Source organism: Empidonax traillii, unplaced genomic scaffold (assembly GCF_003031625.1).
Source record: "Empidonax traillii isolate 1590-97213 ecotype Southwest subspecies unplaced genomic scaffold, ASM303162v1 scaffold65:size4453928, whole genome shotgun sequence".
Lineage (NCBI taxonomy): Eukaryota > Metazoa > Chordata > Aves > Passeriformes > Tyrannidae > Empidonax > Empidonax traillii.
Window position 1 is genome coordinate 2,788,960 of NW_020955258.1, and position 22,845 is coordinate 2,811,804.

A 22,845-nucleotide genomic window follows, 5' to 3' on the forward strand; every position below is an offset into this window, starting at 1 on the left:
AGAAAAATTCAGCTAATGAATATCTTGGATTGCTTTGGGGGTCTGTTTGAAGCCATTGCCAGTTTTGAGTACATATGCAGCATTACTTTTTTTTTAAAGCACATGAAGACTTGCTTTACTCTGCCTTCTACAGCAGCCTTCTACTGTAGCATTCGTCACAGCCTCAGTGCTATTCTTCAGTATTTGAGGAAGTATGGGAAAAGAAGTACTTTTATTTCCCATTCTCAACATCAAAGTGGAAAAAATAAACTCCTGAATTCTTATCCAAAAATTTAAACCCAATTGTTTCAGACCATTACTTTTGGCCAATGTTTAAAACAATGCCATTTGAAAAACAAACTACTACAAAACAGCCACCACATGGGTATTTCATTACAGAACAGTCTTATTCTGCCATTACTAAGGTGCTGATGAGTGTCAGTTGTTGCCTGTCAACACTGTTCTTTTTTCATGGAGACTGGCAGTCTAGAAACCTTGACAACGGTAGCAATATGATATAATTTCTTCTGGGTTTTTTCTGGGGTGTTTTTTGTTTGTTTTGGTTTGGTTTTTGGTAGTAAATTAAACTAGATTAAACTAGAATATATGGAAAGTAACATCAAAGAAGAAATGTTAGAAAATTTTCAATTGCTTAGCCAAGTAAACATTTTTTGGTAGAACATTCAGTTATATTATTATCATGGCTCAATCATTACTTGCTACAGAGTTATTGTCAAGGAATATTTCAAGGAACTGGACAATTGGGTACTCACTCAGCATTTGGATCTGTAGGGCTATGAATCTGCTCTCCCACTGCCTGCACCGCCTCACATTTGGTAAAGCTGAATGGTCTGAATTAAGCAACTTGAAATAGTTCTCCAATATTGTACTGGTCTCCACTTGACGCTGGTCAGAACTGCTGCTTAGAAGGATATGGACAACTTCTGTCAGGCACTTCAGAGTCAGCTCTGCCTTCCTGCTCACTTCCTCGGGGTTTCTGTCATCCCAGTTGTCACAGTCTGCTAAAACACGCATCAAGACTTCCATGGTGGCAGGAGATACTGCTTGAAGAGCATTCCTCTGAAACCCATCAGACAAAAAATGTATTAAAGAAAAAATAATGAATGAATTTTAAAAAAAATTAAACCTCTTCAAACCAGCAGTGTCTACCCAAGTTATCTGAATCATGAAACATTCATTATTATGTCTATTAATGTCCTGTAGTTGTTAAATAAACATGAAACATTCTAATTGGATTATGCTGATGGCTACAGATGAAATGCATCCCATCTTGTTCACTTAAAGAGGTTTTCTTTTTTCAAAGAGAATGCTAATATGGAAAAGGAAAATAATTTAAATATATGTTACAAAATTCATAGAGAGTAGCCTTGATAAACTGCTAATTCTAGGTAAACTTTAAATTGAATTTTTATTTCAGATCATGAGATTCATGATATTTTAGAATTAGCAATAAGAACATTATAAGAACATAATAATTAGCAAACATTAGTCTGGGCCCTGAGTGCACTCCTCTCACATTTCTTGCTGGGGGCCTGACTGCATAGCTTCAGGGGCATCTTAAATCTAGGACAGGAGCCCAGGTTTGTAGAGGCTTTTGAGAAGCCCTGTTAGTGCCTCCTTGTCCTCTTTTTGATGATGATGGTCAATACCCTCTTTTCTTCATATTCTTTCGAAGATTTTAAACAGTTTCCAAGCTATAAGGGCCCCAAACCTCTTACTGAAACAGTTTACTTGTAAGTAAGCTCGATGAATTTCATGTGTTAATACAAAACTTTCATCTTCACAGGTGGAAATTTCTAATCCAGTTACCACTCTAAAATCCTACAGTAAGTTCACATGAATGTGTAGTTATTGTAAAAGGCAAACTTCTACTGTTATTTGAAAGCAGGACTCAGTTTTTAGCATTTAGATTTTATTGCACAGAATGATCCCAAAATTCGTAAGATAGAAACAATTCATAGTCAATAATAAATTCTTCTTATTTATGGGTCATGGGGTATTTAAAAGCCTTAAGCAAGGAACAGACATTTGGAGGCTTCAGCAGCTGAAAAGACTTTAGAACATCCTTACCTGACCACCAGCCACAATAGCTCCAAAGAGATGCAGTAAGCAACATTTCAGGCTTTCCTTGAGATGTTCACTTTCTTGAAAGCATTCTGATTGGAGTAAATAAAAAGGAGAAGAATTTCGTAATCTGGTTGCATAAATTTTACCAAAATTTTCTTCGCAAAAAACCCCACCAACAAATGAAATAATAAAAAACCCCTCCTATATTCCCTCTCATCACACAAATTTAAAAAAAAAAATTCTACTATATAATCTCCACTTTCTTTTACATAACTTGGACACAAACACATCAATTCCAGTATTATCAAAGTAACACAATGTGACCACATTTACCAGGAATTCACAGGGCCAGACCTTCACCTTGCATAAAACTTTCTATGCAGGCTGACAGAACTATAGACACAACCACTGTTGGTCTTGATTCATAATGGAAAATGAGCCCATCTTGTCCCTACTAATGAGAAACAGAAAGATGTGCTAACGCACAACCACTTATTGAGCATGACAAAGGTGAGAGCAATTTTGGCATGGAAAGTCTGATGCCATATACAGTGCAGATAGTTCAAAAAATAATCCCTGAGTTTGCTCCCTTTAAGCCAAACTTCCCAGCAAATCCTATGCAGGTCTGTAACCTTTCTAGCAGTAATGTCTTGAAAGACAGTTATCCTGCATCTCTTCTCCTGCCATATCTGATATAAATTAGTTACAATCAGCCTCAGGAACTCTTCTTAGCAGTACATATAACCTGGATAGTGTTGTTAAAGCAATAAAATTACACTCAAAGTAGTTGCAACAAACTACAATGGATTATTTTTTGGAATTATTGTATTTGGAATTATTGTTTTGGAACTATTGTAAAACTTCCAATAACTTTGTAAAATAAAACTGATAATTACTTGGGTTTGGAAAAACTGAGATTTTAAAGAAACCTCAGAAACTGAAAATGAAAGATTTTTATATGCATTAAAATAATAATATAACCTTTAAGACAAGTACCAGTTATTGGCAAGTAAGATTTCTGACTATATACTGAATGTATAAGCCTGTTTTAAAAGAAAATTGCAGCTAGTTTTTAAATCTGTTCTTCAAAGTAAACAAAGTTTAGATGATCACAATGTTAGGGTGTTAGTACCATCACTCCCTTAACTTATAGCCTCTGAATCTTTTGGAACATGTCAGACAAACAGCAGTACCTAGCAGATTGTGAGTAAATCATTAGGCTGGGTAGACCAAAAACCTTCAAATTAGTCCTGTCATAGCAGAATGTTTAAAGCATGGGCTCAGCAAATTCTGTCTTATCTGTCAGTTGGCCAACAAGCAGATGAGCATTTGCCTGCTAATCAGCACAACTGTGGCTCAGTCACATTCTATAATATTAAAGAGATTTAGGAGGAACCATAGTGCACTGCACTGAAGGGAGAGACCCCGCAGGTGACATTCCTCAGTAGCAGTTTTTAGAGTGGGTTTCCAGTGCTCTGGCACAAGGTAATGGCATTTTACTGGCATCAGCAACTTGGTCTTTTTGGCAGCTATCCTATTTTACGTACATAGTGATGGAATCTCAAGGAACAGGAGCCGTGACTCAAACCTAGAAAAATCAAATTCATAAATGCTACCACTTTAGGTATAGAATCTTCCTTTTTTATTTTCAATTAAAAACAGATAGCTGCAAAAAGGGCTGATTTCACTCCTTCACTCTCCATCTCTCCACCTTGTTCCTGCTGCTTCAATTCTGTTGGCACTATCACCTCAGTATGCTGAACCAGCAAACTAGCCGGGCATCCCACTGTGCTGAGATTCAAGTACAGAGTATGGACATGTAAGTCCTTCTTTTCCACACAAACAATCTATAATGGTAAGAACACATGAATCCCAAAGCAGTCATCACGATATTTAATGACTTAACCAGAGAGAAAACAGAGGAGTTTCCCAAACTGAAGCCCAAGGAGCATTTGCTAGTTGGATGGCACAGAGTTCCATTCTTTCTGGCTGTTAAATCATATTAAAGAGACAAAAATGCAGGAACACTTTCCTAAGATTATTTTTCCATGAGAGTTATCAGCACAGTTGCTACAGGGATCTTATGTGCACTATTATTTTCACTAATAAATGGAAAAGTTGGCAATTCACAGAACCAACCTTATTAAACCATGTTAGGCTCTGAAATAAAGTCTGGTAAAAAAAGAAAAAGGCTTTCAAGGATGAGAGGGGGAATGGCAAGATAATGATGCTCCAAGCAAAAAACAAGCAAACAAAGTAACCCACTTCACTCAACCTCAGAAAGCGAGGGGCTTTTACATTATCAGGCATTCTTAGGAGAAAGTTACTTAGGATGGCTAAGTTCACTCCTCTGAAGATGACTATTTTTAAAAAGGCTGGTAGAGATACTTACGGTAAAAGAAAGGGACAAACTCAACCGTGAGGGAAGCTGGTTTATACTTCTGTCTGCTCCTTTCAACTGTACTGAGGAAATGTCTGCAATTACATTAAAAAACATACATCAAAGAAATTAGATATGATACTTTGTTTATGACATACTTTTTAATTTACGACTCATATTATTAAATTATAATATGACTTAGAGTAGAAAACTGCCAAAAATCAGGAGTTATCTTTTGCCCACGGGATAACAAAGAATAGTGAAGTAGTATTTCACCCTGAAAACATGAATCACAGCTAATTCTGTATTCACTCTTGTGTACCTAGAAATAGCTTAACATTTTACAAAATTATTTTGTTTTTTATAAAAAATAAAGAAGCCAGCAATCTCTTATTTATTCCACACTTATTGTAACTAAGCCACCAGCTACACTACAAAATGTTCTAACAATGCAATTTGAAATGGGCACAAAACACTATTATGGGTTCACTGGGTGGGAGGGAACCATCAAATTAAAGGGTTTTAATTCTATTGATACATTTATAAACTTATTTTCAAAGATGCAATATATCTATATTTTGAGCTTCAATAACTTCTTTTGCCCTAATTCAACCAGGTCTGCATACTCCTTTCCTCTTAGCTTCCTTGTTCCACCCCTTTAGAAAAATGGGCCAAATTCCGAAAGGAGAAAGCAACAGAAGGACTTTCCTGATGGTCAGTTACAACCAAACACCACTTAGTATACCCTCAAATTTAATTTTAACTTCTAGACTGCCAGTGAATAGATTATAATTTTTAAAAGTTATTTAAACTCTATCCGATTTCAGAAAGCGTAACACTTCTCTGTGGTGTGATTCTATTGATTCATGGTTTAAGTTATCATAAACCACAGTATGTACAATCCTGTCCCAGTCCATGCATACCCTGCAATTCGCTGCCTCCAGTTTCGATACGGATCGTAGAGACTTTCACAAAAAGCCAAGGCATGTCTCACAAATTCTTCTATGGGGGTCTGATCTGCCACTTCTTTTTCTTTTGTTTTGCTTTTTAACTGGAAAAAAAAAAAAAAAAAAAAAAAAAAAAAAAAAAAAAAAAAAAAAAAAAAAAAAAAAAAAAAAAAAAAAAAAAAAAAAAGATCTGTGGTCAGAAAATTTCTAGACTCAATCACCTCCAGAACAGTTCAGACCCACAAACTGTTCTCCAGAGAACATTATGATTGAAAAAGCAGATCAGATAAGCAGGAAGTATCAGATGGCAAAAATAACTGATGGGAATCGTTAACCACCTACCTGTTGAATGTATAACGTCGTCATGGTGATAACATGGTTAATGTATGAACACATCCCAATCTCCTCCACATTAGCCAAATTCCTAGGAAGACAACATAAAAACCACAGAATTGTACACAGTGTACCATTTGAAGCTAGTTCAAACAATGTTTGATTATAGACAGAATGCTAAAACACACAGCATTTAAAACATACTCTCCAAAAGACTGCACGTACTTTAAGTGTTTATTTCTGTCACAGTAACAAAGCTCACAAGTTTTCATCTAACAGGAAGAAAGGCTCAAGTCACTCTGCTGTAGGCCAATTCTATCTGGAATTTGGGGTTTCAGAGGTTAAGCAGATTCCCAGGACACTCTAAATAGAAAGTTCAGAAATTGCATCTGATAAAAGACAATTACTTCCACTTCTCCCACACTACTAGTGCATACACTTTCTAAAACTTTACCAAACATATACCTAGAAACATTTATTCACTTTAAATTCTCCCGAGGAAAGCAAACACCTAATAAATTATTTTAGGACATAAATAAAGCAACAACAAAGAATTTCTCAGATGACAAGTCACAAAGATCAGATACCAAAGTAAGGAGAACTATTCTGCAAGTAAGGTCGACAACAGTTTTTAATCCAGAAACACATTACCAGCAGGTACTCAGCTTATACTTAACATCCCAGGATATTTAAACACTACCATACACAGCTCTTTGTTCTGTTTCAGAAGTAAGGAGAGCCAAAGGATTCAAAAATGCTGCTTCAAATACTCCTGAGAAAAGGGAGTTCCCTATTATATTTCATTCCCTTTTTCCCTCAATGCACTTTACAATGGAAGACTGAAGAAATAGTGAGGAATAGATCCCTAAAAGCAGTTTATTCATTGCTTCAATGCAGAAGTTTCAGAAGGAAATCAGCTGCATTAATAGTGTAATAGAAAGTTTCATAAGCTGTTTATGGAATGCTAAGCATGTTAAAAATGTGAAACAGTTCTTCCTGTACAATTCTCTCAAGTTATTTCATATCTAACACTTGTTAGAGTGTACTTTTTCTTTTAAGAGTATTTATTACACCAGTACCTTATATCTTGAATTCCCATAGATTTATCTTCTGTGATTACAGAGAATCTAGCACCTAATGCCCTTCTATTCACTTTCTCATAGTAAATATTATTGCTAAGACTATTGCATTGCTCCCCTTCTCATTTAGTCCTTATTCCTTTATTTTGAAGATTGTGAGAAGTGATATTTCTCTGTTTCTACTGGAAAACACCAAATCACTTTGTATGTGTCATTAGAATCTATATTTATAGGCTGTGTCAAGATTTCTTAAAACAAAACAACAGCATTGCTGAGGTAACAATCAGAACAAATACCTGCAAAGGATGATAAAGAATTTCACAAGTAGAAGTGACAGAGCCTGCTGCTGCTCTTCTAGGCCATCTGACATTTTCTGGACACACTGTAACAGCTGGAGCCTGAGGACCTGAAGAATGTTATCAGGAAGCAGCGATATTCCTGGAGGAATGTCATCCACTCTAATGAGAAAACACAGGCACAAAATTGTTAATACAAATGACACCGCAGGAATCAATTTTCATGTACTCATGTAGTGTTCCAATGAAGTTCCACAGGAAAGGCCACCAAACTGACAGCTCATGAACACTTTCTAATGAACCACAAGAAAATGTCTGGTGGCAATACAACAGCTTGAGCTTTCTTTTCCCCGGCAATGGACCGCATTTTAAAAAGTGGAACTACAACCTCTGGAACTACAACGAGGGTAACTCAGGTTTTGTATTTCAGATTCTGAAGGCCACAGTTTTTGACAGCTGAAATCATATATCCGAAAGTTATTTCCCTAAAATGGCCAACAAGTCTTTTTCAGTAGGATCATAAAATGCTTTACAAGATAGCAAACAGCATACCCTTCATGCCTCACATCCCAAAGAATGTTTTCTCTGCAGTAGCTGCCTGTCTGTGCTATTGCACAACCCATGAGAATTTAGTGCCTCATGCAAGGACCAGCATGAGAAATCCTAATGGAGATTACTCAAACTGAATATACTATAGAGTATATAAAACAAATAGTAGTAATCAAACTTTTTTTTCACCCCAGAGCAAATTACTGCTATACCTCCAGGAAAATCTAAAAGTTAAATTTGTTGACATGTAGTACCAATTCTCCTCAAAAAGACTGGCTGTTTAAGTATTCAAAAAAAAAGGAAGAAAAAAAAAAAGTAAAAAATCATGCCTTAAGTGACACTGTTATTTGACTGTTGGTATCCTACCTCAAAAATAGGAGAATGAAGAAAAGCAGCAATACAAACTGCTCTCTCAGGTGCCTGAAAGGAAGTTGAATTATCCCTAAATTGTATGTACCTATTACACCTCTAACTCGCACACTGAGACCGCTCCCTCACCAGTGGTAAGCACTTGGGAACAAAGTGCTGCAGAAAACCAGGCTTTACTTTTCAACAAAAAATGAAATCATGTAATCAGCATTCCTATCGGGTTTCTTGCATCATTTTTATGTGGGTTTGAAGTCAATAAGTTAACAAAATATGGTTTCTACGGTACTTGGCATGAGCTTCCTTTAAGCTCCTTTGCTGAAGATCATGTAAACCAAAAGCAGAAAAAGAACACGACAACACTCTGGAGGCCTTTGCTATTTCTCAAAGTATTAATCTGAGTGACAATTCCTCCCTTTCAATGAGGAGAAAAAATCCTCCCACCAGGTGATAAGGGTTTTATCCTTTACATGGTAAGTAGGTATGACATGAGTACATGTTTTTAGGGAAAGAACAGACAGGTGCACCGGTCTTTTGTGCTCAATGCCATCAGCATAGCTATATTCACCTTCTCAGTAAAATCATTAATAATACCATCAAGGAGCCATTTCACTGAAAAATACAGAGTAGCTGCACAAAGATACAGGTAGACTTGTAGCTGTATAAGCCTATGGGCTGCATAATTGTATAAGCTCTACTTACACAGTCAAATCATACCACTGGATACACTCATCCACTATATTTAGAGGTTTCCTAATTCTGCACTGCCATAGCATCTTTCAGATTTCCAAAGCAGATCTTGGGATATTATATATTCTAATTTATAGAAGAAATACTCTTTCGAGTTAAATCAGCAAGTGACTATGCCAATTAAGGGTCCTTCTTTCAACAACAAAAAAAAAATCCTAAACCCAAATCTCTAATAGAATCTTTACGTTTTTGAAAGTGGTATTTTCTTGGATGCTAAAAAATGCCTCATGTTTCAAACTGACACAAAGCTTCATGCCTGTCTTCCAAAAGGTTAGTTTTGTCCAGCAATCTGTACAAGCTTTCTACTCTCTGCACAGTTTCTCATTATTTGCTGGCATTAGCCCTTTGGTGCACAAGGTCTTGCAGGCATGGAGCTGTAAAATATACCAAGATTTATAGAAAGAAAAGAAAAAAAAAAAGAAAGAAAGGATAGAAAGTATTGGTTCAGTCACTTTCTCATTTTAGCTAGCATCATGTATTTTTTCAAGACCAAAAGACAGAATTAGTTGTCTAATAAGCATTTCAGTAAAAAACAACAACAACAACAACCCACACATACACACAAACAAAAAAATACAAAACAAAAAAACAAACAAAACACAACCCTGAGTCCACAGAGTCTGATGGCCCCACAAGTCACTGGAAATCAGCATTTGGTGATTCCTCACTGACCTACTTTTCTTTTTAATAGGCCTAGCATCAGTTTCACAGTGTAAATGCCTGCAATACAAACTCACAAACCCTAGAAAGATACCACTTTTCACATGCCTAATTATATCAGAAATGTAAATAAGGGCAGAAACTGAAATTCTTTGTTAATTCTAGTATCTGCTCTCAGTGTATTTTTTTTTAATCCAGCCATAAAAGCACAGGAATTATTTGCCTTCACCCCTATGTTGTTGTGATGCTTTTCCATTACATCTGTTACACAAATGAATCTAAATCCACATGGTTCTATTCTTTCAGACTAGATCACTAATCCTGTCATTAACCTCAGAAAAATCCATTATTTTTACACTCACTAAGTCATCATTTATCACAATGAAGATGCTGCTATTGTTCTGAACAAGTAAGCTTCATGTTTGTTACGTTGCTGAAAAGAAACCCAACCCAAGACCCATGAACACATAAACTGAAACACCCTTAAAACTACAAATAAACTGAAAAGCACCTATAGTTAAAGTACCAAGACATTCCTCTCTTCCTCTCTTCATATTTAATATTATATAGCATAAAGATAACCTGCGTTAAAGGATAAACTCTTTTCCTCAACTAAACACTGTAAGACGCATTTTTGACATTGCAAAGAAAACATCTTCTGAAAGAGCACACAATTTTAAGGTCTTGCTTATTGGTAATTGCATTACCTATTTTGCATTCATACAGGCACAATGAGGAAAATTTTAATACAGAGAGCTGAGAAGCCCACGTTTTATCCCCCAAGATCCAATTGCAGCATTCTTCATTTCCTTGTAACAGTAGAAGCTATCACTTACACTTCAAACAGGATCTGATCCAAAGCCCATTAAAGAATTTCCATTGATTTCAACAGGGCTTGGACTGCAGCCATCATGCAGGGAGCACCATTCTTTGCTTTCAAACATCATTGGTGGTATCAGCTATAATACTGACACCAGTTCTCATGAGCTCTGAATTCTATAACCTTTGTTTTTTCCTAAAACCCCTAGTTCATCCAAGCATCTCAAAAGCGAGAGAAAACATCCAGTGCTTAAGTTTCTGTTCCTCATTTGTAAAGTTACACATGAAAACACAGTCATGATAACACAGAACATAAATTTAAAATATTAAATATAAAACTCTGAAATAAGACTTCAGTAGCATCTCATGATGTGAGATGAGAACATTTGGTCAGCAACATGAGTGAAGTCAGCAACACTCTAACCCTGAACTGAAGGCTTCATGGATGCAAAGAAATCACTTTAAAGTCTATAATTGGCACATATTTTAAAAGGTTTCCAGCTAAGATAAGCAAATCTTTCATTAAGCATTTAATCTCATCCTTAATCTTAAAGCAAACTCTGAAATAAAATTACAAAACTCTTTACTTACAGCTTGATTCTGTTCAGCCATTGATGATACAGATAACAAGCACTAATACTATTTCACATGCAACATTTAATGAATATTTATTCAAAAAAATGCACCAGGAATAACAATTATATTTCTACGAACAAGAAAAAGGCATATTCATGCCACCTCCCAACATAATGCAAATCCCAGTATTTGCCTAGTTTCATCATTCCCAACCCAACTTGACCTTCAGATGAACGGGAGTGCCACTTGACAACTAAAAATCTTTCCTTTCTTTAAAGGCAGCTCTGCCCTTGAACAAGACTGGGCTCTCAGCCAGGTCTGTTTCAGATATCAAGGACAGATGAACAGGTCTGTAATTCTACATACCTAGTTGGCAGCTTCTCAAAGTCCACATCCAGAAACTGTTCATAGCTAGAAACAAAACTATCCAACCAGAGCTTCAGGTAGTCTGGATCTTTCTGTAAAAAAAGAAGAGAACAAACATTAGGCAATACTGCCCTCAAGGTCATCCATCAACAACTCCGTAGTACTACCTCAAATGAAGAGCTTGTATTTAATGCATTTCAATGGGAAAAGGGAAGGAATACACTTTTAGAACTAAAATAAAAAATGACCACCTGTGTCCTTTGAAATTTTCAGCCGCATTGTGCTGATCTGACATTCTTGCTCTATTGATTAGTTTGTGTCTCCTCTTCCTGATATCATTGTCAACCAAAGCATTTTAGCTTCTCCCCTCAGCAACAATCTTCACTTGCTCTCCAAAGTAATCAATACCAGCTTTACAACCTTACTACTACGTGTTCTAGTCTTGATACCATAGATACTAGTACACAATGCTCCTTATGGCTCACAAAATTAAATAAAGAACTTGAACAGCAATACTAATCAAGAAATAAATTGGTTTTGCTTCATTCATAGGTCAATATGGCAGCTAGCAGCACATTAGAGACAGATGATGTTTGAAAAGACAGTGCAGAACCGGTGACTTGTATACCAGATATCTATAAAACAGATTGCTTAAATTTAAATTCCTTTCTAGTTGAGCACACAGACTCTGTGACCAGCACTCCCTGGCACTGTATTCAGCCCTGAGGAGGGAGGACAGAGAGATCATCATAAACCTCACATGAAAATTCTGTCAATATGCATTTGATGTAGACTCCCCTTAAAAGTCAAGCTGCTTAATTTTCAAAAACAAGCTGCCAGACCATAGCTAACATATTCCTTCACAAGGACTGTACCTGCATGCAGGCCTACAATCTATATTACAAATCATTTTCAAAAAAGCTTTAAAATATTTGCCAAAAGTATTGAAGATTATAATTTATTTCTGTCTACTTCATAATTTGTAAAATTTTGCAAAAAGTTGAAAACTCTTTCGTTAATCCTTCTTTTTTCCCTTTTCTGTATCATCTCCCTTTTGCTTATTACCTTTATATTATGCCAGATGTTCCCAAATAACAGATTCTTTCCCTGTAGAGTTAAGACCAAAGAGTGAATGACTCTAAGACACACAATATTCTGGGGCAATGTCAATGCAAAAGAAAGACCCACCAAGAAAGAGTGACACCGAGTCCTGTCAGTGTAAAATAGCTGGAAGAACCCTCCAGTGGAAACAAAACAAATAATAATAATAATAAATAAAAAACCCAAAGCAAAACACAAAACAAAGCAAACAATCTCCGAACAAAATAAACGTGCAAATCCAGAATCTGAAGTGGTGCAAAGCTCTTCTCACAGCACCTTTCCACAGCAAGTACAGGAGTTACAAAGCATGAGAAGCCCCTTCCCACTCTAGACTTTACCCTTCTCTGTGCCCCCAAAGACCACTCTTAACTCAAACAAGAAGTGGCAGATACACCCAGATACAATTTACTTCAGAATGGTTATCGATTGTTTATGAAATATGTTCAGATATTGTAACAACAGGTGCCAAATAAAACCCTCAGCTAGATACAGCTCTTGTCTGATTATTTGCTTCCACTGCCTTTACTGCATTTTCTTGTTCATTTTTCTTCATTGTCTTATTTCCCCTTCTTCCCCTTAATTCTTAATCTCTCCTTCCTTCATAATCTTTCTTCACATTTTATTCACATTTAAATGATTAAAGTAATCACTCCCTTTCTTTTTCTGCTAAAAACTTGTCCAAAAAGCATTATATCCTGGAAGTGTAATGTAGCCTCGCTCTCATGTTTGATATGCACTGAACCACTGAACAGTTCGGTTATCTTAAACACACCTATTAATTGTCCTTAACGTGAAATTGCAAAACACAGAATGAAGGAAGTCGCTGAGGTAAAAAATAATTTCAAGGTTTCCAAGATACTGGCTTAAGATACAGAGGATGTCCGATTATCACAAGCAGGTGAGCACAGAACACTTATTTCTCAGGTTCAGAGATCAAATACGTTGAAAATCAAACCAAAAGTTAGGCAAGAAGTAAAACTTTCCTAAAAGAATGATTTAAAAGTAGTAGAAGATGCTGTCTTCAGACTTCATAGCTTTTCAAAAATGTTCACATATTTAAGGCTTGAACTTCCTTGTATTTCACAGCAAGTTATTTCAGCCACAAGAAAGCTATTTCACAGGGCCATAAAGACAAGGAAAACAATTTTAGTAATTACAATACAGCTCAGGCTATAAAGGACAAAGCAATAGCAACCATGGGGCAGTAACAAACAAACACTACCATGTGTTTGTAGCTGTGCCTCTAATGATAATGCCCACGCATGTACAAAAACTCAATTTATTTGACTTTTTTTCCTGTGGGATGAGTATCTTTGTTTTTGCTTGGTATGAGGAACTTATCCTTGAAATACAACTTGAAATACTAAATTGATTCTATTGATATTCACAAATTAAAATTGTTTGTTGACACAGCTGAGGCTCATTGCTAATTGCTGACAGTAAACTTGTGTAACAGAACTTTGTTTTTCTTGATCAGGTACCATGAAGGATAATGTGCAAATAACATCATTATCTGACTTGAAATTACTTTTAAAAAAAAGTTAAGGATTGAGAAAAGGGAAAGGGTAGGGCAAAACACAAAATCAGATTCAATGCCTGCTTGCTCCTTTTTACTAGTACAGCCTAAATCACAGAACATGCCAAGTTGGAAGGGACCCACAAGGGTCATGAATCCAAACCAGTTTTGAGCTTCCTTATCTCTAAACTACAATTTCCTAGCCTTTGCAAGGCTATCAGTGCAGACTAGGAACAGGAGAACATTGGCAGAAAAAAACATACAAGAGAAAGCAATTACATAGATGACAAAAGTAAGTGTCACACGTTATTAAAAGGTCAGAAGTTTTTGCCTACCTGTAGTGGACACATTGCTCAATTCACTTGGCCACTAGAAGTCCTCCCAGTTCTGGTAAAAACCAAGAACTGCAGCACTCTCTGATCATTCCCTGCAGGCACTATTTAAGCCAACTCCCATCTACTTCAATCCCCTGCCAGCCAATTAATTATGCAATATTCCAAGTTATTAAAATAATCAGTTTTGATATCAAAATACCAGGTAACACTAATGGTCTATGCCAGTAGAAAACAGCTTAGGCAATAGTTGGCTCTCAGAGTCAAATCTAGAGATTTCCATCCAAGCAATAGCACTAACCCAACACCACTTGGAGAGAAAATTTTTTAAAAATCATGAAGGCAATAAAGTAAACAGTATCACTTAGCAACATAAGAAACACCAAGAAAAAAAAATGTCCATTATAAGCCAGCTAATAGAAGTATGCCACCTTGCCAGAAATGAACAAAAATGAAGACTTGTGATCGAGGAGTACATCATTCCAGGAAAAAGTGACCCAATATTTAAGAGTTTGGCTACAATTTAAGATAAGCAAGTGATTTCAAAAATGTTAGAAAACAGCTTTCAAACTTTTAATCTGGCCCAACTTTTCCTTTTTCTTTATTAGCAGCAATCAGCCCAGATCCCACACACCAGTCACCTGTTGAAAGCTGCAAGAAATGTAAATTTCACTAAAGCAGTTCTAAGAAAGAAAATGGCAAATGTTATCCTGGGCAAAGCACACAAAAATGTCCAATCCTAAAACACTGCTAAATACATACAACCTGTCTTCAGACCTGCTTATGTGCGTCATATGCATCTTATATTTTCCCAAACCAAAAGAATGGGGGCTTAGGAGAAAACCAACCTTTTTACCGTGGTTTAAAATTCTACTTTCATAATAAAAACAAACAGTAATAACGTGCATCAGCTGTTTTCTTGCACCGGGATTCTATGTACAGTGCAATTAGCCTATATCCAGCGTGTTTATCTTGAACTGAATTAGTGTTTGAGGTCAGCTGCTGCCACTTAATCCGGAGTTTAAATGGAGTGGATTTTAGACTGTTTCTTGTTAAGTTCTCTTCCCACCCATCTTTTCAACTATTCTCTATTTTCTCATGACAGAAGTGGTAAACCACACGAACAGCAAAACACGAAGTGACTTAACTCTGGCATGAATAGCACAGTGTTCTTCAATGCCAGAACAACTTTCCAAGCCAGTAAATGTTGCAATACAACAAATATCTGTGTTACCACGTGGCAGAAGACTGCATCCCATGGGTATGGCAATACTTATATCTGTGCTGCTACTGAGGGCAACAAGTCACTGAACTGCAACCCTGGCTCCAACTGAGCCACTCTAAATTGTTGGCTACTCCATTGTATCTCAGTCCTCTTAAGTAGTGTATCCTAGCCACACCAGAGTAAAGCATCTTAAATACTCAGAATCCTTACTACCAGTAGAAGAGCAAAAACTGTGGAGCCTATTTCTAATTCTCCACGTTGATAATTACCCTTTTGTTATCATTCTGCAGACAGGTAGCTGGAGGCTGTGTGTCAGACAACAGCTCCACGTTGTTTTCTGTGGTGCTGGTTGAAGATGCACCACACTTTGAAAGCACAGCTTACAAAGCAATGCATGTTGTGATGGTACACCACAAGGCTAAAATGTGATAAACCCATTTGAGATTGGTATTCTCTCCCAACCCCACCACATACACTCTGCAGACATGCCTTATGAGATCAGCAAGAAATCAAGAAGGAAATTTTTGATTTGTACAACAGCAGTAAAAGCAGAAAGAAGCTGTGTGGGGTAATAAAACCTTTCACCCATTACAACTTTCTAATAGAAGATGTTGATCTCTGAAACTTTGAAGCTTTTTAAGTCACAAGCCTAAGCTTTTCATTTATTTACCTGAAACTAGCCTAGCTTTTGTGCAAGACAAATTTCTGTAACTTATCTATGCCTTAAAACTTCTGGAAAGTAATTTCTCCATGGTTTGAAATCCAAGAAGATAAAACTCACATCAGCCATTTCTCTTCATAGTGATAAATGGAAACAACTAGAGTTTTAACAAGGCTATCTTAAGGGTGTCATTGTGAGAGAAGTGTAAATCAAAAAAAATACTTCCTTGTTCCTTCCCTTCCTTAAATACCTCCACTTTTCTTTAAAAAGAAAAACAAATAAATAAAAAAATATAAAAAAAAACAATCCAGCGAAATGACACATCACTCTTCAGGCCTCTTTATTTTAAGATACGTTTGGCATAGTAATAATTGTTACAGTTCTTGATATTTAAAAAAAAAAGTCTGCCAGGCCTGAGCAGCATAGTGTTTCTAACAGGTACCAAAAATAACCTCAAAACACACTCAAAACCGTAACACACTAAACCTGTCTCCCGCAAAACATCCAGAAGAGTGTTGTTCCCTTTCTTATTCCTTTCCCAACAGAGTGCAATGCTAGAAAGAACAAAACACTTGCTAAGTAAACACAGTGTACAGGTCTACAGAAATGCACAGCAATACTGTGACTAAACAGTGCCAAACAATCAGTTCCCGATGGAGTAAAAGATTTTAACACTTGCAGTATAGATGTATGAACTCTAGCAAGGCCTTCCTTAGACTCGGCAAGCTGGAAAACAAGCTCTCAATGCTAACACAACACAAACAAAGCCAATAGCAGAGATGGATCTACTCTGAAACCCTTCTGACAGACAGGACATTCTCTAAAGCAATGACGTGAAAAGAAATGATAACCGAAATCTACACTAACTTGGGACAGGTTCTTGTCTTTCATAACTAAATTACCTAGAAATTACAATAGCTTTCTCTAGTCTTTATGAAGACTCATTAAATGGACAGTAAAAACCCAATCCTATTTTTTGTCAGTAATTAATTTGCCTATCAAGAAGGTCACAAGAAATGTTTGAACGGCTATAACATTTTTTAAATTCTTTAACGAGCTAAGTAGTATTGAAGTCTTAGATCCTACTCTAAATTAAATGAGAACATTTAACACGAAACTGAAAGTCTTCAACCCTCTGCCTATGGAATATTGGCACACTTATTCAGGGTTTCAAATCAACACTATTTATGTACTTATATAAAGTGTTGCTTTTAGATTTAGCAGTAACTTCCATTTCTACTAAGGCTTCAGGCAAAGAGACACAACTGGAAGGGCAAAGCTCAGTCCAATTTTATAGCTATGTTCAGGAAGTGTTAGTTGCTAAAAACAAAAGCTGGATCCACCCGAGGCTATTTGCAGTGTCACATTCCATGCTCTAAAGGCAAAAATTCCCTGCAGGGCAGTTCAGAGTCCGACCGTCAAACAAGCCCGACTTGTTTGACAAGACAGTTGTTTGAAGTCGTTAAATTTAACATGCAGGCATCAAACAGCCAGCCCGGTCTGACTCCTGTGCGGAGCAGCCCATCAACCTTCAAAGTGGATTTCAGCTTAGAAGCGCAACCATAAAATCTCACTGGCACTGGTATTATCGTAACTAATCCCTCGTCCCCAAGCATTTTATTTAAAAGAAGAACAATCCCTTGGTGTCAAGGCTGAACTAGACCTACAAAATGTAATGTTAGAAAATGAAACACTGCCTTTGGATCGCTGGTGAGTTTACCACTCTTAAAATTAATTGAAGTAGTCTGCATAAATGCAGAATTGAAGAACATTTCTTAACAGTGTTCGAAATAAACTACCCATTGGGGACTTAGAAGCTTTGGTTTAAGGGTGGTTTTTCTCTTCATGTTTTCAGGCATAAAAGGCTACACTTGCAGCATGAGCACTCCTAACAGCCTTTACTTTGAAAGTGCTTATACTTATTTTGACCCTTTCATATCTGTAAAATGTCAAAATAAAATATGAAAAGCTTTGTAAAAGCAGCAACACTACAGTTAGAATTAGTAAAAGACTTCACGATAAACCATTTTAAACTGGCTAAATTGTCTTGATAAATGCAATCTATCAACTCTAATTATCAAGGGAATCACCTTCAGGCACAACTTTTCATTTTAATCAAAACACTGATTTTCGAACCAGCTGATCCAAAGCTAGAAAAGCTCCTGACAAGTTATTATAAACCTCCTTTTTCAAAATTCACACAAGCATTCTGTTCCATTTCCAGAATTAAAAGAAAAAAAAGGATGGGGTGGTTTTATAATTGGAAATTGCAGTGAATCACGATAGAAACAATTAATTGGGGACAAGTTAAAAAATCTGTTTAGCATAGAGATTTATACCAAAATAAAACCTATGGCTGCCAATCATGATAAAATTTAGCTCACAAACATTAAAGTTAAATTTATTTCTTCTCTTCAAAACAAACAAAAAATATTTGTAATCTTCCACTATCGCCTTAAGTTAAAGAGAATCATCTGAGCACTGTTACTCATTTTCCTTTTTACGTCAAATCTCCAACAAAACTAGAAAGACAAAATGAAAGAATTTTCTTATTAAAATGGAAGTAAAGCTTCTATTTTTTTCTTTCTCTTGCCCTTTTTTTGTTGTTGTTGTTGTTTTTGTTATCGTTTTTGAATGACAATACAATTACAGCCTTCTAGCTTGGAACTGGCATGTGACTGATGCCATCCATGGGATGAATCTACTTAATCTGAACTCAGACTTTAATGTCTTTACATTGCACTGGACAGAAAGTACCACTGGGCAAGTTCCATGAACAAGCTGGCATATGCTATTTCAGCCTTCTGGAGTCTACTACACAGGGCACTTATCAGGAATTTACCATACTATAACATATTACATTCAATTAACATTTAATTTTCTCATCAAAGTTGACACAGGGAACTAACTGGAAGCTGTATTTTAAGCCTAAGGAAACAAGAAGCATTGTAAACAATTCGAAGGTAACTGAAATAACATGATGTCAAAAACCTATAGTGTCACGATTAGCCTAAATTTAATGAAAATTCAAAGTATAGCTTAGGAAAGGTTTAGACTTTTAATAGCTTTGAAACTCCAAGTTATGCCATTGTTTTACATGAGAAAAAGTCTGAGTTTTAGCCACAACACACACAAAGGCAGCTTTTGTCTCAAGTTTTTACTTTAAGTGAGACAGACAACACAAGTTTAACTCTGACAGAAAGGAAGCAGGATGGTGCTCCAACAGTAAAACACCAGCCTGCTATTTCACTACATCAACAGCTAAACATTGCTATTTCTTTAAAGGCTGAGAACTTGTGTACAGCTTATCAAAACAAAAACAAAGGTCTGTATTTGGTTCAAAGTGTCATGTGATTACTTCACTCCCAATTTAACTAAAACAAGTTTTCTGTATCTTTAGCTATGGATTTAAATGTTTAGTTTTGTCTTCTCAGTCTCATCAGCCTTACATTAACATTGTACTGCAGCTGAACTACACACTGAAGGTACATAATTTAGAACCCCCAAATCTACTTTTCAGAAGTACACTTAAAAAAACCCTCAAAAACTATGGCATAGCAGAATATGCATTACTTGTGCAACTGCTGTTTGGCATCTATTGCATTTCTGCTGCTTCAGTTTTCGAATTATTAGCACGAGTAAATAATAAGGTCAGATTGCTGCAAATAGGACCCTTGTCCTCTATACCCTGCTTTATTCCTAAGAGCTTTCCCCATCCACTGCTGTGAATGCTGCATGGTCCTGTGGAAAAAAAATTGTATGTAGTCATACCTGAGCCACTGGACTCCTTGCCATTTTTGAGACTTCTTTTTGTAATTTGGGTTATTAGACACAGTAAATACTAAAAGAGCATCCTTATCATAATTTTCTTTCCCAAATTTCAAGTTTGTCCTTTAAAAAATATGAACGCTACAGATCTAACCAAAATTGCCACTTAAAAGAAAGAAACGGGAACATCAAATAAAACCTTTTTCCTCCTTGTTTTTCGGTACATGATAACCGTTTAGCCTACAGTTCCCATGAAGCTCCAGTCATTTATCAGGAAAGCTGTTCATTCCAGCTAATCCTAAATTCAGTCACAGCTCAGGTAAACAAATACCAGGTTTTATATAATTGAATGCATTAGCCAAACATTTGACAGTCAGTAGGGCAACTCACAAGCAGCCTGCAACTACCACAGCCACTTTGTACAAAACTTGTGAGGATTACATCACTGGAAACTCTGGGCTGACACCCAACATACACTGTCGGTGAACATTTCCATCACTTCCACAGAAATCAAGCATTTTCTCATTTTGCACGATGCTTTATGAATAAGTTTCAGTAACTTTTAAAACTCTGTTCAGCTCCTAATTTCTATTTCCACATTGTAAGTGAAATTTGGCAGTAAACCAGATGAAGGTATATTTTCCTAAAATTATTATTAATGTTAAAGAATAATCTTGCTATCTTATTCAACAAGTCAAACTCAAACTGCTTCATTTTCATTTGGCTTTTTATACACTTTTCTGGCATTTGCCAAATTCTACTTTCCAGTGCGAGTGCTACTTTTTCAACCTCAGGCTTCACTTCCTTAACAGTTTTTAAATGTCTTATGGGATACTCCTGGAGGCTCTTAGACAGATTCTGGTGAACGGTAATCGGCAATAAAAAGAGTACAATTCTCCCTACATTAACAAATGAAAGCAAACTCATTCACCGTTTTCATCTGGACTTAGGAAATATGTCCTCAAAGGTCCTCAAAGATTTGTCGTTATCCCTATGTGCTCCTCCCTGCCCCCACCCCTTTCAGTCTAAAAGCTGGAATTACTAGAACTGGTTATTTAAATAAAAGTGTATTTTCTATGTTAAACTGCTATCTTTATATAATTAAAGGTTTGCCATTTGATTTGATTTTATGCTTTCTTTGTGTCGTGCATGAGTAGTATTTAACCATTAATTTTTTTTTGAGGTTTTGTTTGTGCCTCCCTAAGATATCCTTCAAATAAATCATTCGAAAGCCTTTAAAGCCTTTGGAATTTAGCATCTTAAATACCTTCTCTGTTTTAAAATATGCTCTGCATTTACAATTAGTATAATCAGCCATTCTTAAATTTAATTCCTAGTTTTACATAGCCATAATTAGCAGTGTTACTCAATGGTCAAACAACTACTTAATGCCAATTATTTCCATTGCTTACTATAGGCAAATGCAATCCTCAATCATAAATTAGACAAACAGGTTATCGTAAATGCTTTGAACACCAGAGAATGCATCAACACACAAATATTTCACTAGCACAGAAATCTAACAGCTAATGTTTAGATTTGCAGGTGCCTGGAGAAGCCTTAGTGCGATGTCAAACTTAACACAGTGTTTATGAGGAGAATAATCAAGTATAGTTTTCATTTCTCAGTGTTTCCTGTTGCATCACCCATAATCCTTCACAGCAGCCTCCCCGTTTAGAAGAAGATAAATAGGAAAAGCTAGGCCTGAACAAATTGCTTTTAAGGAAAAAAAGATGCCTATCTGTACTGCTGAGATGTGCATATTTTGGTGGTTTTTTCCCTATTTACATATATATCTTTCAGCAAGAAAAGTTTAGTAATTAGGGAAGCTTTTCTCTCTTCTATGACAGCTGTTTAACCTTTCTGAAGCCTGTAAATATTTTAACAGTATCTATTGACAGCATTTGGACTCAGGCATTAAGCTACAATGCTGTTCCATGGGCAGCTGGCAAGCCTCTCTGCCATTTCCTTGATCAGCACAAACATGCTGCACCCTTGAGTCAATTCTGCAATATTCCTTTATCAGAACACAGGCCACCCCAGATCTGCCAAACTGACCAAGGTCAAAGTGCCATAACTCAGATACCACACAACAGCCCAGAGCTGGTTAAATTCACTCTTATACTGGAACATCAACACACAGACCCACAAGGCTGTGTTTCTAGTATTGTGATAAATCATTTTATTTAAGAGACACTTGATCTGAAATACATTTATTGGCATGTTCAGAAATAAATATTACTCATTGATTCCATAAAGCACTAATCCACAAACCCACTGCCATGAGGGAATTCTAATCTCATGCTGCACACCAGTAAAGCCCTAAATCTGACAAGAAAAGCACAGAAAAACCACACTCTTCTTCATCTAGAAGTAGCAGCTACATATATGTATTGCCAAATATATTACAGAATGATAAACAAAAATTATTTCTTCATAGCTTGTAAAATGTTATGATTTTCTTACTTCTTTGTCTGCTTAGGTTTATCTGCTGCCTCATTTCAGCCCGAAGTCTGCATCCTCTGTGTCAGAGTACCTCTTCTGTGTCTGAACAACTACCAGCACAAGGTCACCCAGACCCATAATTAAGGAAGGAAACAGCTACTCAAGAGACTAGTGTCTCATATAATCATGTCAATTATTTGTATGAAAAGTTCTATATTTGTAAATGTCAGAATTATGTTAGTTCTTGGACTAGGAGACATCTCTTTAAATAGCAGACTAAATTCAGAATTGAAGACCAACTGTTCTTGTTTATCTATATCCACCCTCAGTTCAGCCTCTCATACATTAACACAGAACAATGATAATTTCACCAAGACAGGGCCACAAGTGACTTGTGACATTATCTACAAGTAACACTCCCTAAGAATGCAGAGGTTTATTTAAAACTTATCTACAGAAAAGGTATCTTACATAGCAACTGTTTAATAAAACTTCACTTGCCGGTTTTAGCAGAGGCATGAATTTACATGACAGTGACTTACAAAAAACTTTTACTGACCATTTGGTTTGCTCAAGCATTCATCACACTGTAAACTGAATACTCCTTTA

The 22,845-nt window shown here is 36.3% G+C and overlaps 1 protein-coding gene across 2 annotated transcripts in view; it reads right to left on the minus strand.

Moving 5' to 3' along the window:
- Positions 1–22,845, minus strand: part of NBEAL1 (neurobeachin like 1) — an 80,349-nt gene that overhangs the window by 51,101 nt on the left and 6,403 nt on the right. For both annotated transcript variants that reach the window (XM_027880210.1, XM_027880209.1), the window contains exons 3-9: positions 11,189–11,280; positions 7,103–7,264; positions 5,737–5,818; positions 5,371–5,498; positions 4,460–4,542; positions 2,071–2,156; positions 753–1,059 (exon numbers count right to left, since the gene is read on the minus strand). In XM_027880210.1, coding sequence (XP_027736011.1) covers positions 753–1,059; positions 2,071–2,156; positions 4,460–4,542; positions 5,371–5,498; positions 5,737–5,818; positions 7,103–7,264; positions 11,189–11,280 — 940 coding nt within the window. The remainder of the gene's footprint in view (positions 1–752; positions 1,060–2,070; positions 2,157–4,459; positions 4,543–5,370; positions 5,499–5,736; positions 5,819–7,102; positions 7,265–11,188; positions 11,281–22,845) is intronic.